Raw genomic sequence first — 19,146 nt, 5'->3', positions numbered from 1 at the left:
AACAGGGGGCAAGGGCGGGATGGTGGGGGGGAAGGGGTGGAAAGGGGGAAAGCAGAAAAAGGAGCCAAAGCTGGGGGTTTTTCCTCCTCCCCTCTGTGCTGCTGGGTGGGCAGGGAGCGGGATGGGTCCTGCTGAGGGCACGAGGAGGCAGAGGTTTGGGGGGGGGGGTGCAGGGGGAGGAGAGCGCCGGGCAGAGGGAAATGGTAGGAGAGTGAGACACGCACAGAAGGTATTTTATTTAATAAAGAAATAATAATAAAAAAAAAAGAGTGATAAGGAATGAAAGAGGAGAGAGTAAAGAACTGCCTCTGAAGAAGAGATAAGAGAGGAGGGTAGTTAGTGGGAGAAGGAGCAAAAAGAAGTGTGATAAGGCCTGATGGAAAGGGGAAGGCAGCAAGCAGCGGCGAGGAAGCTGGGGAGGCAAAGGGCTCGTGCCTGGGGCTGGGTGATGATAGCGAGAGCCTGGGGAGCATCGGCAGCTCCGGGGAGAGCTGGGCACTGATCCTGGTGGGGAGGGAAGTGCCAGGGGCCGGGTGCTGCCCTCAGGGTGGGACGTGGCTGTCCCCTTGTCCCCAGCCCGGCTGCATCCCAACACAGTGCCCATCGTGGGGCTCCCGGTGTTGGGAGCAGAGGGGGGAAGGCACCTTCCACAAGCTACCTCCCCTCCATGCCCTAAACACATCTCCTCCGGATTCTTTTCAAGCTGTTTCATAAAGCACTTTGTATTTCTCCTTTTTAAAATAAAAAAAAAAAAAGAAAAAAGAGTGAAAAATGCTGCCTGGCTCCAACACACAGCCCATGGTTACCTGAAGAGCTGTGGTGGAAGTCAGCCCCTGCTCTCTCATCCCTGATTAAACTGCAACAGAAACACTGTGAATTTCAGCACAGAGGAGAAAGAGAGTTGTTTTTTTTTTTTTTTTTTTTTTTTTTAATAGCCATGAAAATTGCTGAGCTGAGATGCTGGCCACTCTAAGATGCTTTTCTTCTGCTCCATCCATCTGCTTTAATCACATGGTGAGTGAAAAAAAAAATAAAAAAAATAAAATATCCAGTTCACAAAGCATTGAAGATTAAAAATAAAACACGACTGCAGGTAACAAACTGTGTGCAGGCGGCAGAGCCGCGGAGCAGCGGGCGAACTCGCTAATGAGGGCCTTTGAGGTGTAGCTCGGGTGGCTTTACAGGGCAGGGAGCAGGGACGGAGGGGCTGGGGGTGCAGGAGGGCCCTGGGGCTTTGCAGGGATGTGCAGAGGGCAGCCCTGCCTTGGGAGCCCCCCGTGTGATGCGTGGAGTGGGCACGGGCAGGGGGCTCGTGGCAGTGGCTTGCATGAGGGAAGGAAGGCTTGTGGGGTGTGTGCTGGTGTTCGGGGTCTGGGAAGGGGCTGAGGGCTGGGAGAAATGGTGTGATAGCACAGCCAAGCCCTTCTGCACAAAGAAAGGATTTTTCTCTCTTTTTTAAAGCTTCTTTTTAACAGCAAAAGACTTGGTTCCTCCCTTTGCTTGCTGGGATGCTGCTGCATGCTGCAAATACCTTGTTGGACTTGGATATTAGAGCGTGTTTTTTTTTTTTTTAATCTGTGTGTGTTGAATTAGCTCTTTTAATTACAGCATTAAAAAAGGATAACTGGAGTCAATTAAAAAGCTCTTCCAGGCTGCCAGTGTTAATAGCTGTCCAGGAACACCGAGACCCCCCTCCACCTCTCTGCCGAACCACCGAGTGAGTTATTGGCAGTCCTGGCAGCAGAGCTCAAGCAGCGATTTCTGCACCTCGACTGAGGCTGGGCACGGCTTGCAGGGCTGTGCTGGGCTTGGCATCGTCCTCTGCAGGGCTGAGGCTTTGCCACAGCCTGGCCCCGCGTCCCCTCCTCTCCTAGGACAGCGCCTCTCCCAAACCGTGCTCGGGGGCCATCGAATGGGATCTGCGCCTCGGACGGGGCCGGGAGCACCTGCCTGCAGCTTGTGAGTTGTTATTTGTGGTTTCGTGTCGAGCTCGTTGAAAATGATGGTTAAACACAGGTAGGGGGGAGGCTGGCGAGGAGGCTTTTTCCTTTGGTTCTTTTTAAAAGCAAAGCAAAAGGCTTCAAAAAGGGTTCGGCTTCAAAATTGCAAAGGAAGGATGGGTTGGAGAGGAGGAACTCAGGAATCAAGCATCTGAAACCTGCTGTGGGGAAAGCAATGCAAAATGTTTTGTTTCAAGGTGAATGGAAAGCTGAACCCAGCAGAAAATCCCCCCTCCCCACGAGCACAGATGTTTCGGGCTGGTTTCTCTAGATTAGCACATTGCTGGAAGAAAAGAAAATCCATTCTTTTCTCTGTCGGCGCTCCAGGTTGCTGTCGCTTATTTTTTATCACGTTGTAGTGACTTTGATCTCTGAAGACTCCTTAAGTGCTTTACAAATCAAGCATGCAAATCTGGGCTCATCCACCTCTGAGATGCTGCCGCGGCCGGGGCATCCTGCCGGCGTGGTGCCACGCTTCTGAAAACCTCCAGCACCCCGTGCACCTGCATTACGGGGACATTTTGTGCTTCCAGCACGGCCAGGAGCTGGTGCGAAGGCCACGGGGCTGTGCCGGGGTCCCTGAGTGGTGCCAGCCCTGCTCCTCCCATGCAACGGAGGTGGCTTTCACCCCACTGTGCACCCAAACGTCTGGGAAATTGCCACAAACCGACCAGGAGCAGCTGAGCTGGTTTGATGAAACGGGTTTTATTTTCAAAGCTTGACTTGAAACACCTCTTTCCCCATCATACTCTCTCTGCATCACTCTCTCCCCATGTGTTTGCCCTCCTGACTGGCAATGCCACCAGGGACCCCCCCCATTTTTCTTTTCCAGGCAATGCAGATCTGCCAACACCGAGCACCAAGGGAGGTCGCTCCCAGGACCAGCCACCGTGATGATGGGCACCCTGGGGCTAGCATGGGGGCAGGCAGCATGACGGCAGCCTGTACCCCCCCCCCCCGCTGCAGCCCCAGGCCCCTTCTCCTCTGCCTTGGGCAGCGCGGATGTGCGTTTATATATGCATGGAATGAAGCTAAATTCCCTCTAGGGAGTACCGCGGGGGCCAGGGCACTGCCTGCTTGTGCTGCAAGGTTTGAGGGCTGAGCTCGCCACAGAGGTGGGCGTTTGGGGAATCGGCTGGAAAAATACAGCTAGTCCTCAGGAAAAGTCCTCATCTCGTAGCGAGATGGCTGGGAAGTACCTCCGAGGCCAGAGCGTCAGAGGGCAGGAACAGAGAACTCGCCAGTGATACAGAGCTGGACAGATCAAGAAGTCAAGATTTTGCATTCCAACTATCTATAGGAAATAGGGTTTTTTTATTATTTCAAGTTTTCATAAAAATCCATAATTATTGAAATCAAAGTTACAGAAGAAAGTTTGTAACTTTTTATTGATTTTATTTCTTTTTTTTTTTTTTTCTTTCTTTCCCCCCCTGTTGTTTTTCCCTCTTGGAGTTATATCTGACACCAGAGTCCATCAGACAAAGTCTTTACAAACACAGGAGTCCTGAAGATATCGGCTGAATGTTTTCCTGGTATAAAGAAGAAGAGGAGGAGAAAGAGGTGGTGACAGTGCGGGTGCAGTGGGTTTGGACTGGGACAGAGGACGTTGTGAAGGAGAGAGGTCGGTATGTTTGTACCAATGTTTTTTTTAATTATTTTTTATTTGTCCATAGGTTCTTTTTTTTTTAAAAAAAAAAAATTATTTGCAAATTGTTGCCTGGTTAAATCATTTTCATATTGAACTTGCGCGGTGCATCAGCAGAGCTGATGCCCGCGTCGGACTTGCGTGGCACGTACTCGATTTCAATGTTGTGCTTGGTGTTGCCTTTTCCCCGGCTCCACAAGAAGAGGAGCACCAGACAGAAGAGCACGACGCCCAGGAAAGAAATGAAGCCCATGGTGGTGGCGATGATGAGAGTCTTGATGTCAAAGGGGAAAGGCACGGTGGCACGTGTGCTGTTGGCATCGCTCTCGTTGGGCTGGTTGGAGATGAACGCGAAGGTCTTGTTGGGTTGGTGGGGCCAGTCTGGGGAGTAGCTGCGCACGTGCAGGTGGGCCAGCATGGTGTCGTTGCCACCCGCGTTGCTGGCGATGCATAGGTAGGTGCCGTTGTCCTGGATCTGGGCGTAGCGCACCTCCAGCGTGCCATCAGGGAAGACAGTGAGCCGCCCGTTGGTTTTGGTGGAGATGAGGTGCTTGCGGGGGGACAGCCACATGATGGTGGGCGGTGGGTCCCCATCCGCCCGACAGACGAAATGCACCGTGTGGCCTTCGTCCACGAAGATCTGCTGAGGTTTACGGTCTCGTATCCGGGCTCGGCGGCAGGTGAAGTAGTTGGGCAGGAGGACGTCGGGGAAGTCTTTGAACTCCTTGCCCTGGACGAACTCGGGGGTCGCGCAGGTGGGCTGCTGCTTGTTGAAGTTCAGCCTCCATCGCCGTCGGAAAACCCACAGCAGCCGGCAGTCGCAGGCCAAGGGGTTGTTGTCGAGGATGAGCGTCTCCAGGTTGCCCACCGAGTGGAAGGCCGACTCCTCCAGCGTGGTCAGCAAGTTCCCCGACACGTTCAGGATGCGCAGGTGGTTGAGGCCGCGGAAGGCAAAGGGCTCGATCATGGTGAGCTGCCCTCCCACCAGCTGGATCTCCTGCAGCCTCAGCAGGTCGTGGAGCATGGAGCCCTCGATGGTGACGATGGGGTTGTAGGAGAGGTTGAGGAAGCGGAGGTAAACCAAGTGCCTCACCGACACGTACGGGATGGACGTCAGGTTGCAGTGGGTGATGGACAAGGAGGTCAAGTTCAACCCATAGAGGCAGTTGGACGTCATGGTGTCCAGGTAGGGCCAGTGGGAGATCTCGAGCACCTTAAGCCGGTACAGCCTCTTGAAGGAGTAATCCCGGATGGCGTTGATGTTCAGGTGGCGCAGCCGCAGCACAATCAGGCCATGCAGGTGAGACAGGGCCTCTGTGGGGATGGAGGTCAGGTTGCATTTCTCCAGGGTTAGCTGCTCCAGGCTGTTGAGGCCGCTGAAGGCCCGGTGGGAGATGTAGACAAGGTCGTTGTCCCCCACCTCCAAAGACTTCAGGTTGTACAAGTCCTGGAACATGTAGTCCAGGAGGATGACAATTTTGTTCTCACTAATGTCTAGCTTGGTAAGGTTGCTGAGTCCAGTAAATACCCCCAAGGGGATCAGCTTGAGTCTGTTACTCCTGAGCCCCAGCGTCCTGAGGTTGAAGAGGTTGTTGAAAGCCCCAGGTTCAATGGCACTGATAATGTTCTCGTTGAGCTCCAGCTCCTCCAGGTGAGGGTAGTTGGCAAATTCATCCTGGTTGAGGGTCTTGATGCGGTTCTTGCCCAAGTCCAGCAGCCTGGTCTCGGTTGGGATCCCCTCGGGGACGACCATGAATCGCTTCCTGTGGCACAGGACAGCACGCTCCTGGGCAGAGCACTCGCAGCGCGGCGGGCAGCCTGTGGCAGAACCGGACAGGATGGATCCCAGCATCAGGAGGAGAATTGGCTGCCAGCAGGCCAGGATTGGGCTGCGCATACTCGCCTCCCCAGCTACCATCCTATCGCTCACCTGCAGGCAACGGGAGAGAGAGAGCAAAGCTGGATGTGAGCGATCGGTCAGCGGAAGCACGGCAAAAGGAGCTAGAGCCAACATCACCTGGCGAGAGCAGAGCTCGGGGGGCACATCTGATACACCAGATCCACAGACGTGCGATGAGATGGGGTGAGAGGCCTGCGGGGGGGCGGAACTGCAGGGTGGGCGGCGGGCCCTCCCCCGCTTCCACTTCAGAAATAAAAATGAACCAAAAAAGCCACCCAAAGCCTAACGTGCCATAGTGAGCCAAGGGGGGGTGTGACCGTGTGCAGGACTTGTGCACACTGTCAGCATGTGTACAAAAAGGGGACCTCAGGTCACAGTACGTGGGCACGGGAAACGCGCCCCTAATACGGGGCCACCTCGCACCACACCTCGGGGTCCTGGGCACGCTTTGTGCACCCCTATACAAGCGGCCGTTGTGTGCCACACCCCTGGACTCCAGCACTGTTCTCCCTCAAAGAAATCCGTGTTTCTTTGCAAGGAGCCAGGAGCAAAGATGTTGGAAAGGCCATCAAGGTTTCCGCGCACGTGGTGTTGGAACCCGCCAGCCCTTGGCACACCAGGTGGCCACAGAGCTGAGTATGGGATGCAAAGGGGCTGCTGTGACCATCGCGGTGCCTCCTGGCCTGGGGCTGGGGCTGGGACACGCTGGGGACAAGTGCTGGGAGGGATGGCAGCACTGCTGGCACTGAGCTCCTGCCAGGGGTCCCCCCGGGCAGTGCGGTGCTGGCGGCTCCGCTGTGTGCCCGCAGCCCGCCCTGGCTGCTGCGTCTCCAAAACCAATTCCCGCTGCTCGCAGGCGTGCTGAGAAAGCCATCAAAGAAAGCAAAACAACTGCTTGCAAAACAAAACACAGGCCACGGGGCTTAATTACACACAGGCTGCAAAGACTTGAGCTCATCAGGCTGCCAGGCAGCCGGCCCTATCTGGGCACGCTTTGCTGAAATCTCTCCTCTGCCCTCGGGTGCAGCCATGCGTGGGGCCCTGCTGGGCACAGGGGAGCCGGGGCCCTGCTGCAGCCCCCCCGGCACGACCCCCTCCCAGATCTGCCCCAGGCCAACTTGTGCCTCCCCCCCGGGGCAGGGAAGAGGGCGCAGTGCACGTAAATCAGCGGGGCTGCTTGGCCGCTGGGTGAATTGCACCAGCTCTGACCCCGCTCCTAAACCCCCCGCACGCTGCTCTGGCTGGGGGGCACCGAATGGACGCGTTGTGCCGAGCCGAGCCCGAGGCACTGCTGGCCTGGCTGCCGCTGGGATGCCAGTGCCAGTGGATGCCGGGCAAGCAGCCGATGAATGAAGTGCAGTCGTCAGGTTGTTAACGACTAGACAACCCCACCTGCATGGAATTAAAGTCTAGACACCCTTCACATGTTAGTAGTGCTCAGCTAAATTTAAATCTGTGATGAATGCAGTTCCTGACAAAAGCAGCTGAAATCTTAATGGCCAGAGTCAGTGAGCGCTGGGGGAGAAAGACGAGGAATAAATCCTGAAAAATTCTGGGCTAAGGAGAGCTTTGAAGCCCTCCTGCATCCCCCTGGGTGTTCCAGAGGCTTCAATGGTGGCTGGCAAGAGGCGCCCGTCTAAAAACAACTGATAAATCGCTGGGTTTTGGTGGCCAGGCACACTCAGCAGCACCAGCTGGGCTCAGACCAGGGCAGGGCTGGCCCCGGCTGCCCTGAGTGGGTTCGGGCACGTTCACGAGGCCAACGCTGGGGCAAGGGCTTGGTGTCGGCAGGCAGGAGAAGCCCATGACCGCCTGCAGGGTACAGGGTGGTGGTGGAGATGGAGCCTCAGCATGGGCTTTGTGAAATGTGAAGCCTCCCACATTTGCTCTGAGGCAGACCATGAACCCTGCCTGCCCTCGGAGCTGCTGAGCCCCCTGCTCAGGGTGCCAGCACTGGTCAGGATCTGGCCTGATGGCTGTGATACAGAGGCCAGGACAGGCTGTGGAGAGCTGCAGCCCTCTGGCGTGGATGTGGCTCTCATTTCTCACATAAATAAACAAATAAAAAAGAATCGATAAGAAAGGAGCAGCCGCTGGCCTCACTGGTGTCAGGCAACAACTGGATCCGTGCAAACCAAAGGAAAATCTGCCCAGAGCCACGGCAGCGGGTGCCCACCCTCAGCACCCTGTTGTCTGCAGATGAGAGCTCCAAATTCTGCACGAGGGCAGCAGTCGGGCACACCGGGGCTGTGCTGCCTCGGTGCTACACGTGGCAGGACCCGCTGGGAGCAGCGATGCTGCCCTGGGACCCTGCCTAACCGAGGACGGTGCCGGAGGGAGCCCAGGACAGCAGCGGGGCTGCCCCTGAGGCTGTGGGGTCCCTCCTGCCCCGAGGGGCTGGCAGTGCCCTCCGCCACCCCCAGGCACCCTGCAGGGTGCCCGGTGCTCACCGCGGTGACAGCAAAAATCCCCGCGTCAGCGCTAACCCCACCTGGCCGCCATAAATCACCGCGCGGGGACGCTCACCCTTCAACCAGATGCTTTGGAGAGCAGCGGGCGACCGGAGGTGATTGAGGACGAAGCAAGGCCAAGCCCCGGGGCCCTGCAGGGCTCTGAGGGGCAGAGCAGGGCCGGGGGCCGTGCGCCCACCCTGACCGAGCCGTGGTGCTGTGGGGTGGTCCCGGCACCAGCGGGATGCTGCACGGGCACGGTGCGGGCACAGGCAGCCCCCAGCTCCCCCTGTCTCCGTACCACCGGCTTTCCACAAAGCCTTAGAGCCCGTGCTCGCCTCTAAGCCGCTCCAGCTAAATCAAATTTTATTGAACTTGACTACATTTTAGAGATAAAGACTCCAGGTTTACAAATAAATATTTAACAACCTTTCCTGCTGCTAAAAGAGTTGCTTATCCAGACCTCGGGCTCCGCACTAAGTGTTCCTGTAGCTATCTGCAAAGCAGCAAAACAAAGGGAGAGGCTTTAATTTGCCAAACACGTTCGTGCCTATTTCCGCCTCGCTCCATCATTCCCTCTGCGTCCAGCGTGCATTTGCAGGCCTTTTTTTCTTCTCTCTCCCTCCTCCCCACCCTTCCCTCCTGCTCTTTCCCCACTCAGCACAGGTTCTGGCACCAGCTGCGCCCCTCACGGTGCCGGGAAGGCCAGGGGATGGGAGCAGGGCCAGACCCCACGGCACCAAGGGCTGGCTTCCCTCTCCCTACACATGGGCAGAAAGGAACCAGGGGGAGACCCTAAAGCAGGCCCCAACAGGCAGAGCACGGTGCTGAGCCTGGGGGCTCCCCAGTCCTGCTGGCTTAGGGACCCTACGAGGCTCCCTGTAGCTCCGTGCCCCTTTCCTTCGCTCCTGGAGGCTGCCAGGATGGGGGCAGAGCCTGCCCCAGGACACGGGAGCGATGGGAAGCCGCCTTCGTTAGGGGTTGGGTTGCTAACGAAGGGCACGGAGGCGGTGCCACTGTCCCGGCCTGACCCCAGCTCCTGCAGGGGCGGCACAAAGTGCAGGGAGAGGGGTGGGAGCGGGGCAGGGGCTGGAGCCAGGTGCAGGGCCCCTGGTGCGTCGGGGGGACGCGAGCACGGGGCACGGCGCTCGGCCTGCCCAAGTATCTGCTTTCAGCTGCTCCGAGACGGAGCCTGGAATAGGTGTGCTGCAACCCGATCCGCTGCGGCAGTTGCTCCGAGGCTGTAAATGAGCACCAAAGAGGCTGTAAATGAGCACCAAGAAGGATTCAAGATGCAAATCCCCTTCCGGCACTGCCCGCCTGGCTGGCACCCAGCCCGCGGGGCGGCCGCGCAAAGGAGGGCCCTTACGGTGATGGCTCTGCCACCCAAAATGCGGCTCTGCCACCCAAAATTCAGGGGCCCCAGTACCACGGGGGGGTGAGGTGAGGGACTCATCAAGGCAAAGGGCAGAAAAGCCGGGGATGTGCGGGGAAGGCCGAGGTGGAGAAGAGATCTACGGTGGGCTGAGGGACCAAGGCGGTGGTTTTGCCCCAGCCAGCTGCTGGGCCTGGATCTGCAGGGCTCCACAGATGCAAATCCTTGGGGGACGTACAGCGATGGCCCAGAGCCAGCCTGGGGAAAGGTTTTCAGGCCTGTTGCTGGAGCAGGGCGGTGGGAAGGAGATCCCAGGCATCTCTGCAGGACACCGAAGCCCAGGGCAGATTTTGCTGAGGCTGTCTGGCTGCAATCGCAGCCGTGCCAGAGCTGCTCACCCCCACTCACACCTCTGCTCCCTCATTTTTAAAGGCCTTTTCTCTCTCTCTTTGGCTGCCCACGCTTCAGTGACCCATCAGCAAAGAAAACATCCTGACAAGGGATCAATAAGTAATTGCGAAGGCAGCTGTGGACGTCTGGGGGTGCAAAGCCCTGAGCTAGCAGGAGATAAATGCGGACGGGAAGGGTGCAGAGCTCCAGGGAGCTCGGGCTGCGAGCCAGCCACGCTCCCCTGCTTGTGGGTCGCTGGTTAAAGGCTTCCCATGGCAGGCAGGTGCCGGAGCGCTGCGTTTGCTGGGGGAGCATCTCCTGAGGGCCAGCCTCGGGTCTCCTGCTCTGCGTGCTTCAGCCTGGGTCGGCAGGAGGATGGCGCATGGCTGCGGCCAGCTGGGAAGGACGTGCAGCAGCTGGCTGAATGGGGCTTCTCCTTTTCTTTTTGCTTTATTTCAGCAAATCTCCTCGCTGAGAGGCCGCTCTCTGCAGATATCAGGTCACCAGGGTGTTTTGGGGCTCAGCTGAAGGCGGCCAGCTCAGTGAGCACCTGAGTGACGAGGGAGCACGGGGCAGGGGGGATCCAACGCAGCACAAGCGTCTCTGTGGGTGTTCTTTCATCCCTGCACGTGGCTGTGAAAGAAGGATGGAAAAAGGCAGCGTTTTCCTAGGATTATGGAAACTGGAGAGGTGAAGGAAAGGTCAACAAGAGAGCATCTTCTGGGAGCGGTGCCAGGGTCACGGTGACATTGTGAAGGCATCTCCCGTGCTCCGCCTCGGCGTGCAAAGGCCCTTCTGGGGACAGTGGGGTCAGCAGCTGCTGGAGCCCAGGCCACCATCCTGCTCCCGATCCTACGGGGACAAGCCCACCGTCTCCTCCCAGTGCAGCCCCAGGAGCCGCCCCCCGAGGCTTGGCTTTCCCAGGAACAGGCCCCAGCAGCACCCAAACGCTTCCCACGCAGCCCAGGAGCGCTCCAAGGAGCAGGGCCATGCTGGTGGCTTTGGGGCTGGACGTCCTGCTCAGCCACCAGCTCCTCACCCTGCCACCGTGCCCCTGCTTGGGGGAGGAAAGCTGGGGCTGAGGGGCCAAGCGCTGCGTGGCTGCAGCAACCGGGGAGCGGGGAGCGCATCCCGAGCCCGGGCACCACGCGGCGCCGCTGCTGCCGGAGGCTGCGGGCACATCCGTTCCGTGATTCATTTAAGGTCAGCCTGTACCTTCGGCACCGCTTCTGTTCCCACGCCTCAGCCCTAAAATACCCCGGCAGCCAGCGCAATATCCTAAAAACAGGTCGATGTGGAGCACCGCGCCGTTCCCTGGGAACCTTTCGGATAATAGCCGGAGGACTTCAGAGGACACAAACCCCGCAGCTCCTTTGACTCCCGGGAAACCTGCTGTTTTACCTCCGTGTAGGACTGGCCCTGATATTTTTACAGCGTTGCCTAAAATAAGTGGCCTCAAAGCCTTCTGGCTGACCGCGGAGGAGCCTGGGGAAGCTCGCTCTGTGACAAGCGGGATGAGCGGCACGGCGCAACGAGGGCACACGTGGGCAGGGGCACAGCTGCACTGCGAGAGCCGAAAGCCCCGGTCCTCTCCATCCACCTCCTGCCTGGGCCCCTTCCCACAAGCCACATCTCTGCCTCTCTCCCTTATTCTGGCTTCGTTCACGCAGTAACAAATGTAGCGCCGCAGGAATTTCCAGAGAGAAGCGGAGAAAAAAGGGAGCAAAAAGCAAGCCTGAGCGATGGCGAGCGTGGCGAGAAGATTCCTCTTCCAGCCCGGCTTTCTCTGTGCTGGTTTTACACGTATAATTCTGTTCTTCTTTCCCCCGTTCTTGCTTGTTTGATTTTTGCATTATTTATGGCTTGTCTTCAGGGCCTCCGTTTGTTGTTATTGTTTCATTCAACAATAAAATAGATTAGATAAAAACAAACAGCGCTGAGCCGCGGCTGAGCCCACCGGTCCTGCAGTCAGCGGTGCCGCGGGCGGGCGAGTGGCCAGCAGCGCCCGCCGGCCCGAAATGAGGGCTGGATCCACACACAGGCACCGAGGTGTACAGCGGGGCTGGGATTTGGGCTGCAGGTGCTGCCAGCCCCACAGACGCGTCCTTCCCAGGTACGGGGGTGCGCACAAAGCTCCGGGGTCACAGCAACGCACCCAGAGCTCAGGCCTGCTCCGAGCAAGAAGGAAAATGCTGGTTGAAAGGAGAACCCCAGGTTATTTTTAGGGCGATTGCAGGAAATCCAACATTTCAGTTTCACTGGTGAAGCTGTCTCGAGTCCGCTGGCACTGCCTGTGGATGCTGCGCCGTGCAATCCCAGCCCCGGGTGCTTTGGGATGCCGGGCAGGGGGGATCAGCTCCGTCCTAAAGGGAAGGGCTCGGTGCAAGGCACGCAGCACAGCCCCGTGGCTGCACAGCAGCTGGAGCAGGGCAAAAAACCCGGTGGGTTTAATGCCTTTAATGAGGGCTGCAAGGCTTCCTGCAGCCTCCGCTGTGCCATGGGGAACCTCACCAGTCCCTGGCCTTGTGGGCACAGAGCAAAAGGAGCGACCCACCACAGTGACGGGGTGCCCCCCCGCTGCCCTCGGCTGCTTTGGGGTTGTTTTGTTTTGTTTTCCTTGAGCTGCAAGAGATGCTTTCCGCCCCTTCCTCCTTCTCCCCGTGGTGATGATAATAACACAGAGACTGCACTCGGGGCTGCATGCGAGAACAAAAGTAATCACGTGGCCACACGGTGCCTAGAAATTAAATCGGAAACGCAAGGCCAGGGTTTCCATTTCGGTTCAGCCTCTGCATCGTTTCCCATTGAAAAGGAGCAGCAGCCGAGCACACGGCAGTTTAATGGCAGCACCTAATGGCAGCGCAATCCCCGGCTCCCCGGAGCAAACCGGAGCTCGAGCCCAGGGCAGCGGCGGCTCCGAGGGGCTCCCCAGGCAGCTCGGCGCCGAGGCCCTGCCTCCCGCCCTTCGCCTGGCTCCGGTGGCACACATTTCTTTGCAGCACATCCGAGGAGCTCAGCTCCTCCACATAACCCCGGTGGGCTCCTCGGGGCTGCCCCAGCCCTGGGGGTGTTGGGGAAGGGACGTGTTGGGGTGCCCGAGGGACGGAGGTGTGCCCAGGTGAGGCCAGAAGGGAGGCCCCGGCCCGGCGGGGGCTCCAAACGTGCTCAGACTTTGCTTGGTGCCCCCCGCGTGCCTCTGAGGCCTGCGCCCGTCCTTCCCCATCTCGCTCCCAGCGCCTCCGATCTCAACAACGAGCTGGAGGATGGGAGCACGTCAAAATATTTCTGCTTCTCCCTCCTGCGCGAATTCCCCATCGGAGACCAATCCAATTAAGGTGCTGGTTATGAAATTAACCGTAATTACAAGAGCGATATTTAACGTTTTGCATTCTGATGAACGGAACGGAAATGATGAAAAAAAAGCCAATAACGGTGGGTGCTACCGAGACAGCCAAGAGCAACGCAGGGCGGTGGGGGAGGAAAGGAACCGAGGCGCCAGGGTGCTCTGGCTCACTCTTGGTGCTGTCCCCAGCTCGGGACACCAACCCTGGCCCTGTGACAAGGGACACGAAGCTTCATGGGGCAGCCCCTGCCATGACACAGGCGTCCCACGGGACCGTCGGGTGGCAGAGGGAATGCCTGGGGAGAACAGGGGCACAGTGGGTGCAGCTCCACGCAGCTGGCACAGCGGGGTCACAGGGAGCGGGGACACGTGGCAGAGGCACGGAAAAAACTCTCCGTGCAGCCATTCCCCTCCACAAGCTCCAATTTTTCCTCCCCCAGGTGGAGAGAGGGGGAGGGGGGGGTGGAAAATTGACTTGGAAGAAAATTGAGGCCATGGCCTCCAGTTGCTTTCTCCCTTTATTTTTCTTGGGTTGTTTGATTTGAGTTAAGCATTCGTAGCCCTCTTCTCCCTCCTCCCAGCCTCCCCCTGCAGCTGACAGGCTGTGCTGGCTCTTCTCCCACCAAGAGCCATTTCTGTTCCTGCTAGGACAAACCCCGGGCCCTCTGCTTCCCAACACACAAGGGAGGACAGCCTCCGACCCAGGGCACTGGACGCACCCAGCCCTCCGGGAGCTGCACACCTCGACCTGTGCCCTCCTCCCACCGTGCTGGGTGAGGGGATGGGTGGGCACGGAACGGGGATCGGGCAGATTTGGAGGAGCTCGGGGGCACTGCGCGGTGCCCCAACCCAGGGACACCAGGGAGCGAGGCTCTCCAAGGGGTGAGGCTCTCCAAGGGGTGAGGCTCTCCAAGGAGCGAGGCTCTCCAAGCTCTGGAGGCTCTGCCCCGCACGGCCTCTGTCCCCACACACCCTGGCAACCACTCAGCCTAACACGAGGCAAGGCCAGACCCTGGCTCTCAGCTTTGCCTTTGGCAGGAGGCTCCTCACCTCCACTCCCCGTGAGCCCCCTGTGGCCGCACGTGGTGCTCCAAGCCAAGGCCATCTACCTCCGGTCCACGGCACAGCCACCGTGCCCAAAGGGACAGGTGGGGACACCGAGCCCACGCCAGCCTGGAGGGATCCAACGTGGCCAAGCCCCAGCTCCGCTGACCTTCCCCAGTGCCAGCAGTGCCCCAGCAAACTCCCCACGGGCCACAAGCCAAATGGGGACGAGGAGCGGCCGGGCTCCGGTGCCCCAGGGGACGGCGGCTCCCACAGGTGACACAAAAAGCCTCTCTCCAGGAATTTCCACCCCGGCGGGGTCCCAGATGGGGTGGCACAGTCACACTCCCCACCAGCACCTTCGCAGAGACGTGCCCCCAGCAAACCCGCCCTCCCCAGCCCAACCGCGCTGCCCCCCAGGGCCGTCACCCCCCGGCCACCCCGGGCACTGCCACGGCACCCGGCGGGGTCCCCTAACCCTCCCCGAGCCACGACGGGCGCCGGTGTGCTTCACAAGGCGGCGGCTGTAATTACACGATAATTACACCGTAATCGTGGCGTTATTATAAAGTGATTTATCAAGCCCTGAAATTGCAGCTCAAGTTACAGGATTTTACACTTGTTACGCGCATCGAGCAGGGTAAACTCCGGCGTCATTACGGGACTGTATTAAGTAGGAAACTAAAAGAATAATAAGTCGTTCAGTCATGCTGTGAACATGCCAGTGATATGAAACAGTGGTAATTAGAGGTATCGCGGAGTAATTGCGTTAGGGGTGTAGAATAACTGCCGCACGGTACGGTGTTACTGAAGTGCAGCCATCCGCTGACAGATTAATCCCCAAAAAAAAAGGTTCGTCGGGTCTGAGTCCCCGGAGAGGAGAGGAGAGGAGAGGAGAGGAGAGGAGAGGAGAGGAGAGGAGAGGAGAGGAGAGGAGAGGAGAGGAGAGGAGAGGAGAGGAGAGGAGAGGAGAGGAGAGGAGAGGAGAGGAGAGGAGAGGAGAGGAGAGGAGAGGAGAGGAGAGGAGAGGAGGAGGAGGCCTGGTTACAGGGAAAATGGCCCCAGCATGCCTGTGGAAAGGCACGGATGCTCAGCCCTGGGATGCATTTCTCTCTCAGCCTCGCTCTCTGCTCTCGCTAAGCTCAGAGCACCCAGCCCACTGCTTGCCGTGGCACCACGCTGCTGCCGGCTGAGCGCCCCAGGCAGGAGCCAGGAGCGGCAGGCGAGGAGGCAGAGCCAGCCCAGGCAGCTCCTGCTGCTGGGACGGACAGGGGCTGAGCAGGGCTCCCTGCACGGGGCGGCTCGGGGCATTTGGGGCAGGCTCGGGGCATTTGGGGCAGACTCGGGGCATTTGGAGCAGGCTTGAGGCGGTGCTGGCCATTTGCACCTGGGAGAAGGGCAGGAGAGGTTTGAAGCCAGGGACAGAGGATGCTGCGGTGTGGGGCTGAGCACTGACACGGGGCTGGGGGCTGCCTTTGGGGTGGGCAGCCCTGGGGGCACGCAGGCGGGTGTGAAGGTCAGCTCGGCGCTGCTCGAGGCGGCGGCACGGGGAGCTGAGGGTTAAGGCTGGGACGCGAGGAAGGGACATCAGAGCCCACGCCGAGGTGCTGCAGAGCAGGGGGAGATGGAGGGAGGAAGGGGAAGGAGCAGATCTGCTCAGAGGGGCTGCCCAGGGTGCTTTGCCCCCAGTCCTGTGGCCCCGGGGAGCAGCGGGGACGGGGTCTGGTGTGGCTGGGCACCGCCGGGCAGGGCTGGCTGAGCCCCGGCTCCGCGATCCGGCACGCACCAGGGCGAGGGGTGAGCGATGACCGCGGGTGCCCAGGCTCACGCCCGCCCTCGCCGAGCCTCCCTCCTGGTGGAAATCACTTCCACAGCCCCGGCAGGGGCAACCCCGGCACCTGGAGCACCGCGCGCCCCTGCCCTTCGCTCCGGGCTGTGCCCACTGCCAAGGCGCAAGGTGAAAATCCCCACACCCTCAAGGCAGCAGCAGGAGCAACAAGCACTGCCCGGGAGGGCTCCCCGGCCGGCCAGCAGGCTCCCTGCCATCCTCCCAACCCCTCCTGCCCCGAGAAGCCCCTCCAACATCAACCCCTTCTTCTTCTGCCGGGCACAACCCCTGCTGGCAGCCCCCCGCTGCCTCCCCTCCCATTTTCCCGTGCCGGGGGCTGAGCCCAGACGGGGAGGGGGGGGTCCCTCAGCGGCTCCCCCAAAATCCTAGGGATCCATCGTCCACCCAGCTGCCCGGCTCACCTACCTGCAGGCTGGGGGGCTGGTGCCGGCGGGGGGCAGCCCCCCTTGGCCGAAGTGCCCCCCATGGCTGCCGGCTGGGGGCTGGGAGCTCGCCCTGCCCGGGTGAAGCCCTCGGTGCCCGGGTGCGCGGGGTGCCCGGCAGAGGGGCAGCCTCCTCCGGCATCAACCTCGCCGGCCCTGCTGGGGGGGCTCCGGGGAGCCCTGGCAGGCAGCGCCGTGCCCCAGCTGAATACGGGATCCGCTCGGCTAGCGGGGAGGAGGAGGGAGAAGAAGAGGAGGAGGAGGAAGAGGAGGAGGAGGAGGAGGCTGCCTCAGCAGGAGGATGCGGCGCAGGGCGAGGCAGCCCCGGGTGGCCGGGGCAGGGCGCGGGGCCGGGGGGAAGCAGGGGCCGAGCCGAGCCGCGCCGCCGGCCCCCCCCGGGCGGCCTCCCCATCCCTCTTACCTGCATCTCATCCTCGCCGCCGGTCTCCTTCGGTCCGAAATGGCATCTCCCCCGGCCCCCCCCCCCCACCTCCTCCTCCTCCTCCTCCTCCTCCTCCGCCACAGCCTCCACCTGCAGTAACGCAGCTCCCCCTCTCCGCAGCGCCGGCACGGGCAGGAGGCGCACGGGCGGCGGAGGCGCTCCCGGGGTCCGCCCGGCTCCCGGCCCCCCCCCCGGCTCCCGCTGGCCGCTCCGGGGCCGCCCTAGGGACCCCCGGGGGCCGGCGGCCTCCCCTCCGCGCCCGGCGGCCGGAGGCCGGGGGAGGCGGCGGTGCTGCGGGGCGGCATGGCCCGGGTGCGCTGCCGCCGGCCGAGGCTGCTGCGGGGAGCCCGGCTGCGAGGCAGCCCCGGCTGCCGGCCCCCGCCTCCCCTCCGGGAGGAGCCGCCGGGGGGAGCGGAGCGGGGCGGTGCGGGGCCGGGAGCTGCCTCCAGTCCCCTCCTCCCGCAGCCTCGCTGCGCTTCGGGGAGAGGGGGGAGAGGCGCGGGGCTGCGCCCCGGACACGGGGAGGGCCGTCCCGGTGCTGCCCATCGCGGCTTTCTGCCCCCCCAGCCTTCACGGCGCTCCCCACGCTCTGTGGGGTGAGGGCTGCGGGGCACGGGGGGGCCCGGGGCGGGTCTGAGCGCTGCTGACCCCAAGGGTCCCGGTTCAGAGCATCCCGAACCGGCCCCATCGCACCCAGGGCTGATTTCCCCGGCACCCTCGGGAGCTTTGCCCACTGCCGGCTCTCCCATCGGAGGCTGGTTTCTCCAGCAGAAATGGGCACAAACTTCGCTTCTCCTGTGCACTTTCCCCTCCTGCTCCCTTTCAATGGGGCTCCGGGGTGCTTCCCGCTCCATCCCACTCCTGCCGGCCCTACAGAGCTGCTGGCAAGGCGGGTCGGGGAGCTGCACGGGGAGCCAGCAGCGAGGCTGGTGCGTTGGCACGGGCTGAGGCTCCATGTCCCCACAGCAGCCCCGTGAGCCTTCCCTTGGCCGCCTCTCCCAGCCAGTGGGAGCTTTTGAGGAAGAGGACGGCTTGGCCTTCCTCCCCGAGCCGTCTAACAAGCCCAGGGGTGGAGACTCCCGTGCAGACACCACCCCGGGCAGCCTCCATCCCTCCTTGGCCTCTCCCGCCTGAGCTGTGCCCACCATGGGGCACGGGGCCCCGGCGGCCACCCCGAGCAAACCCCGGGCTGGGAGCAAACCCCGGGCAGCGTGAGCCTCCCCGGAGCCCGCAGGGGAGGTCGCAGCCATCCTCCTGCTCGGCACCCGCCAGCTTGGGGATGAACAAAGGCTGGGCACCGGGAGCTCGCCAGCTGAGGGCTGAATCACTCCTCCCGCAGCACCGGCTCCGCTCCCGCACGCTGCTGCCCACTCGCTGCCGGTGTGCGTGCCCTGCTCCTGCCATCCAGGAAACCCAGCCTGGGTTTCCGAAAAGGCCTGGTGAGCGTGGTGTGCAGGCAGGGCTGGGCGAGAGCCCTGCTATTCGCTGCCGGGAAGCAGGGGGCCTCCCAAGACCATCTTTCGGCAGCCATTCCCACCCCGGCGTGGTGGCGATGGCGAGGGACCACGGGGGTCTCGGCGCAGGAGCCCTGAGCCGCTTTTCCCCTCGCAACTCCGGAGAACATTTGGGCATCCATCTGCGGGGGGCTCGCCCCTTGCACAGATGCTCCAGCTCCTTGCCACTGCGATCACCCGGGTGAGGACGGGCCGCAGATGGTTCCTGCTGCTGGCAGGGGGCTGGGAGCTGCGCCGGCCTCCCCCCTGCAAGGGGCTGCGAGCCCCTGCCCGGGCAGCAGGACATGGGGCTGCCCTGCCAGGGGGCCGCCTGGGGCGAGCTCTGATGTCCCCCAGCAGCATCCCACCTGGTTTGGGCACCCGTGCCCAAGAATCCCACAGAAGGTTGGGAAAGGGCTGGGCTGGCAGGAGGGAGATGGGTTTTAATTACTGCCATTATTCTTATAGTTCCCTTTCTTTTCAAATTTTCACACTTTTGGCGTAACAAGCTGAGCTGAGAAAATACGTGCAAATGCCAGGCTGAGATAGGATGCACCACACCTTGAAGTGCTGCCAGCAGCGGCTCTGGGAGCGCCAGATCTGCCGCCTGCCCCTCCAGCCTCCCCCCTCCACCCGCAGGGACAGAGACCTGCATTTCTCACAAGCCCGGATGGCAAACGGCTTCTCAACCCCACCCGGCATGAAGTAGCCCTGGAGAAGGCTGCTGTAGCCTCCTGGCTGCTCGGGACATGGAGGGGAAGGCAAGCCGGGAGTCTCGTGCCCAAGGGTGGCT

General features: G+C 61.0%; 1 protein-coding gene across 6 annotated transcripts in view; it reads right to left on the bottom strand.

The window, feature by feature from the left end:
• Nucleotides 1–3,295: 3,295 nt before the first annotated feature.
• LINGO1 (leucine rich repeat and Ig domain containing 1) overlaps nt 3,296–19,146 on the bottom strand; it is a 115,392-nt gene continuing 99,541 nt past the window's right edge. For 4 of the 6 annotated variants that reach the window (XM_068695324.1, XM_068695326.1, XM_068695321.1 and 1 more), the window contains one exon: nt 3,296–5,575. In XM_068695324.1, the coding sequence (XP_068551425.1) occupies nt 3,722–5,563 (1,842 nt within the window). In that variant the 5' untranslated portion in view covers nt 5,564–5,575 and the 3' untranslated portion in view covers nt 3,296–3,721. Of the gene's footprint in view, nt 5,576–16,401; nt 16,644–16,839; nt 17,422–19,146 lie in introns of those variants that run through there. The other 2 variants (XM_068695323.1, XM_068695322.1) reach the window with 2 other exon arrangements.

This window comes from Anas acuta, chromosome 12, assembly GCF_963932015.1.
Source record: "Anas acuta chromosome 12, bAnaAcu1.1, whole genome shotgun sequence".
In the NCBI taxonomy this organism is placed as follows: Eukaryota; Metazoa; Chordata; class Aves; order Anseriformes; family Anatidae; genus Anas; species Anas acuta.
Note: the sequence above shows the minus strand (reverse complement) of the source record. Positions and strands in the feature narration are given on the sequence as shown.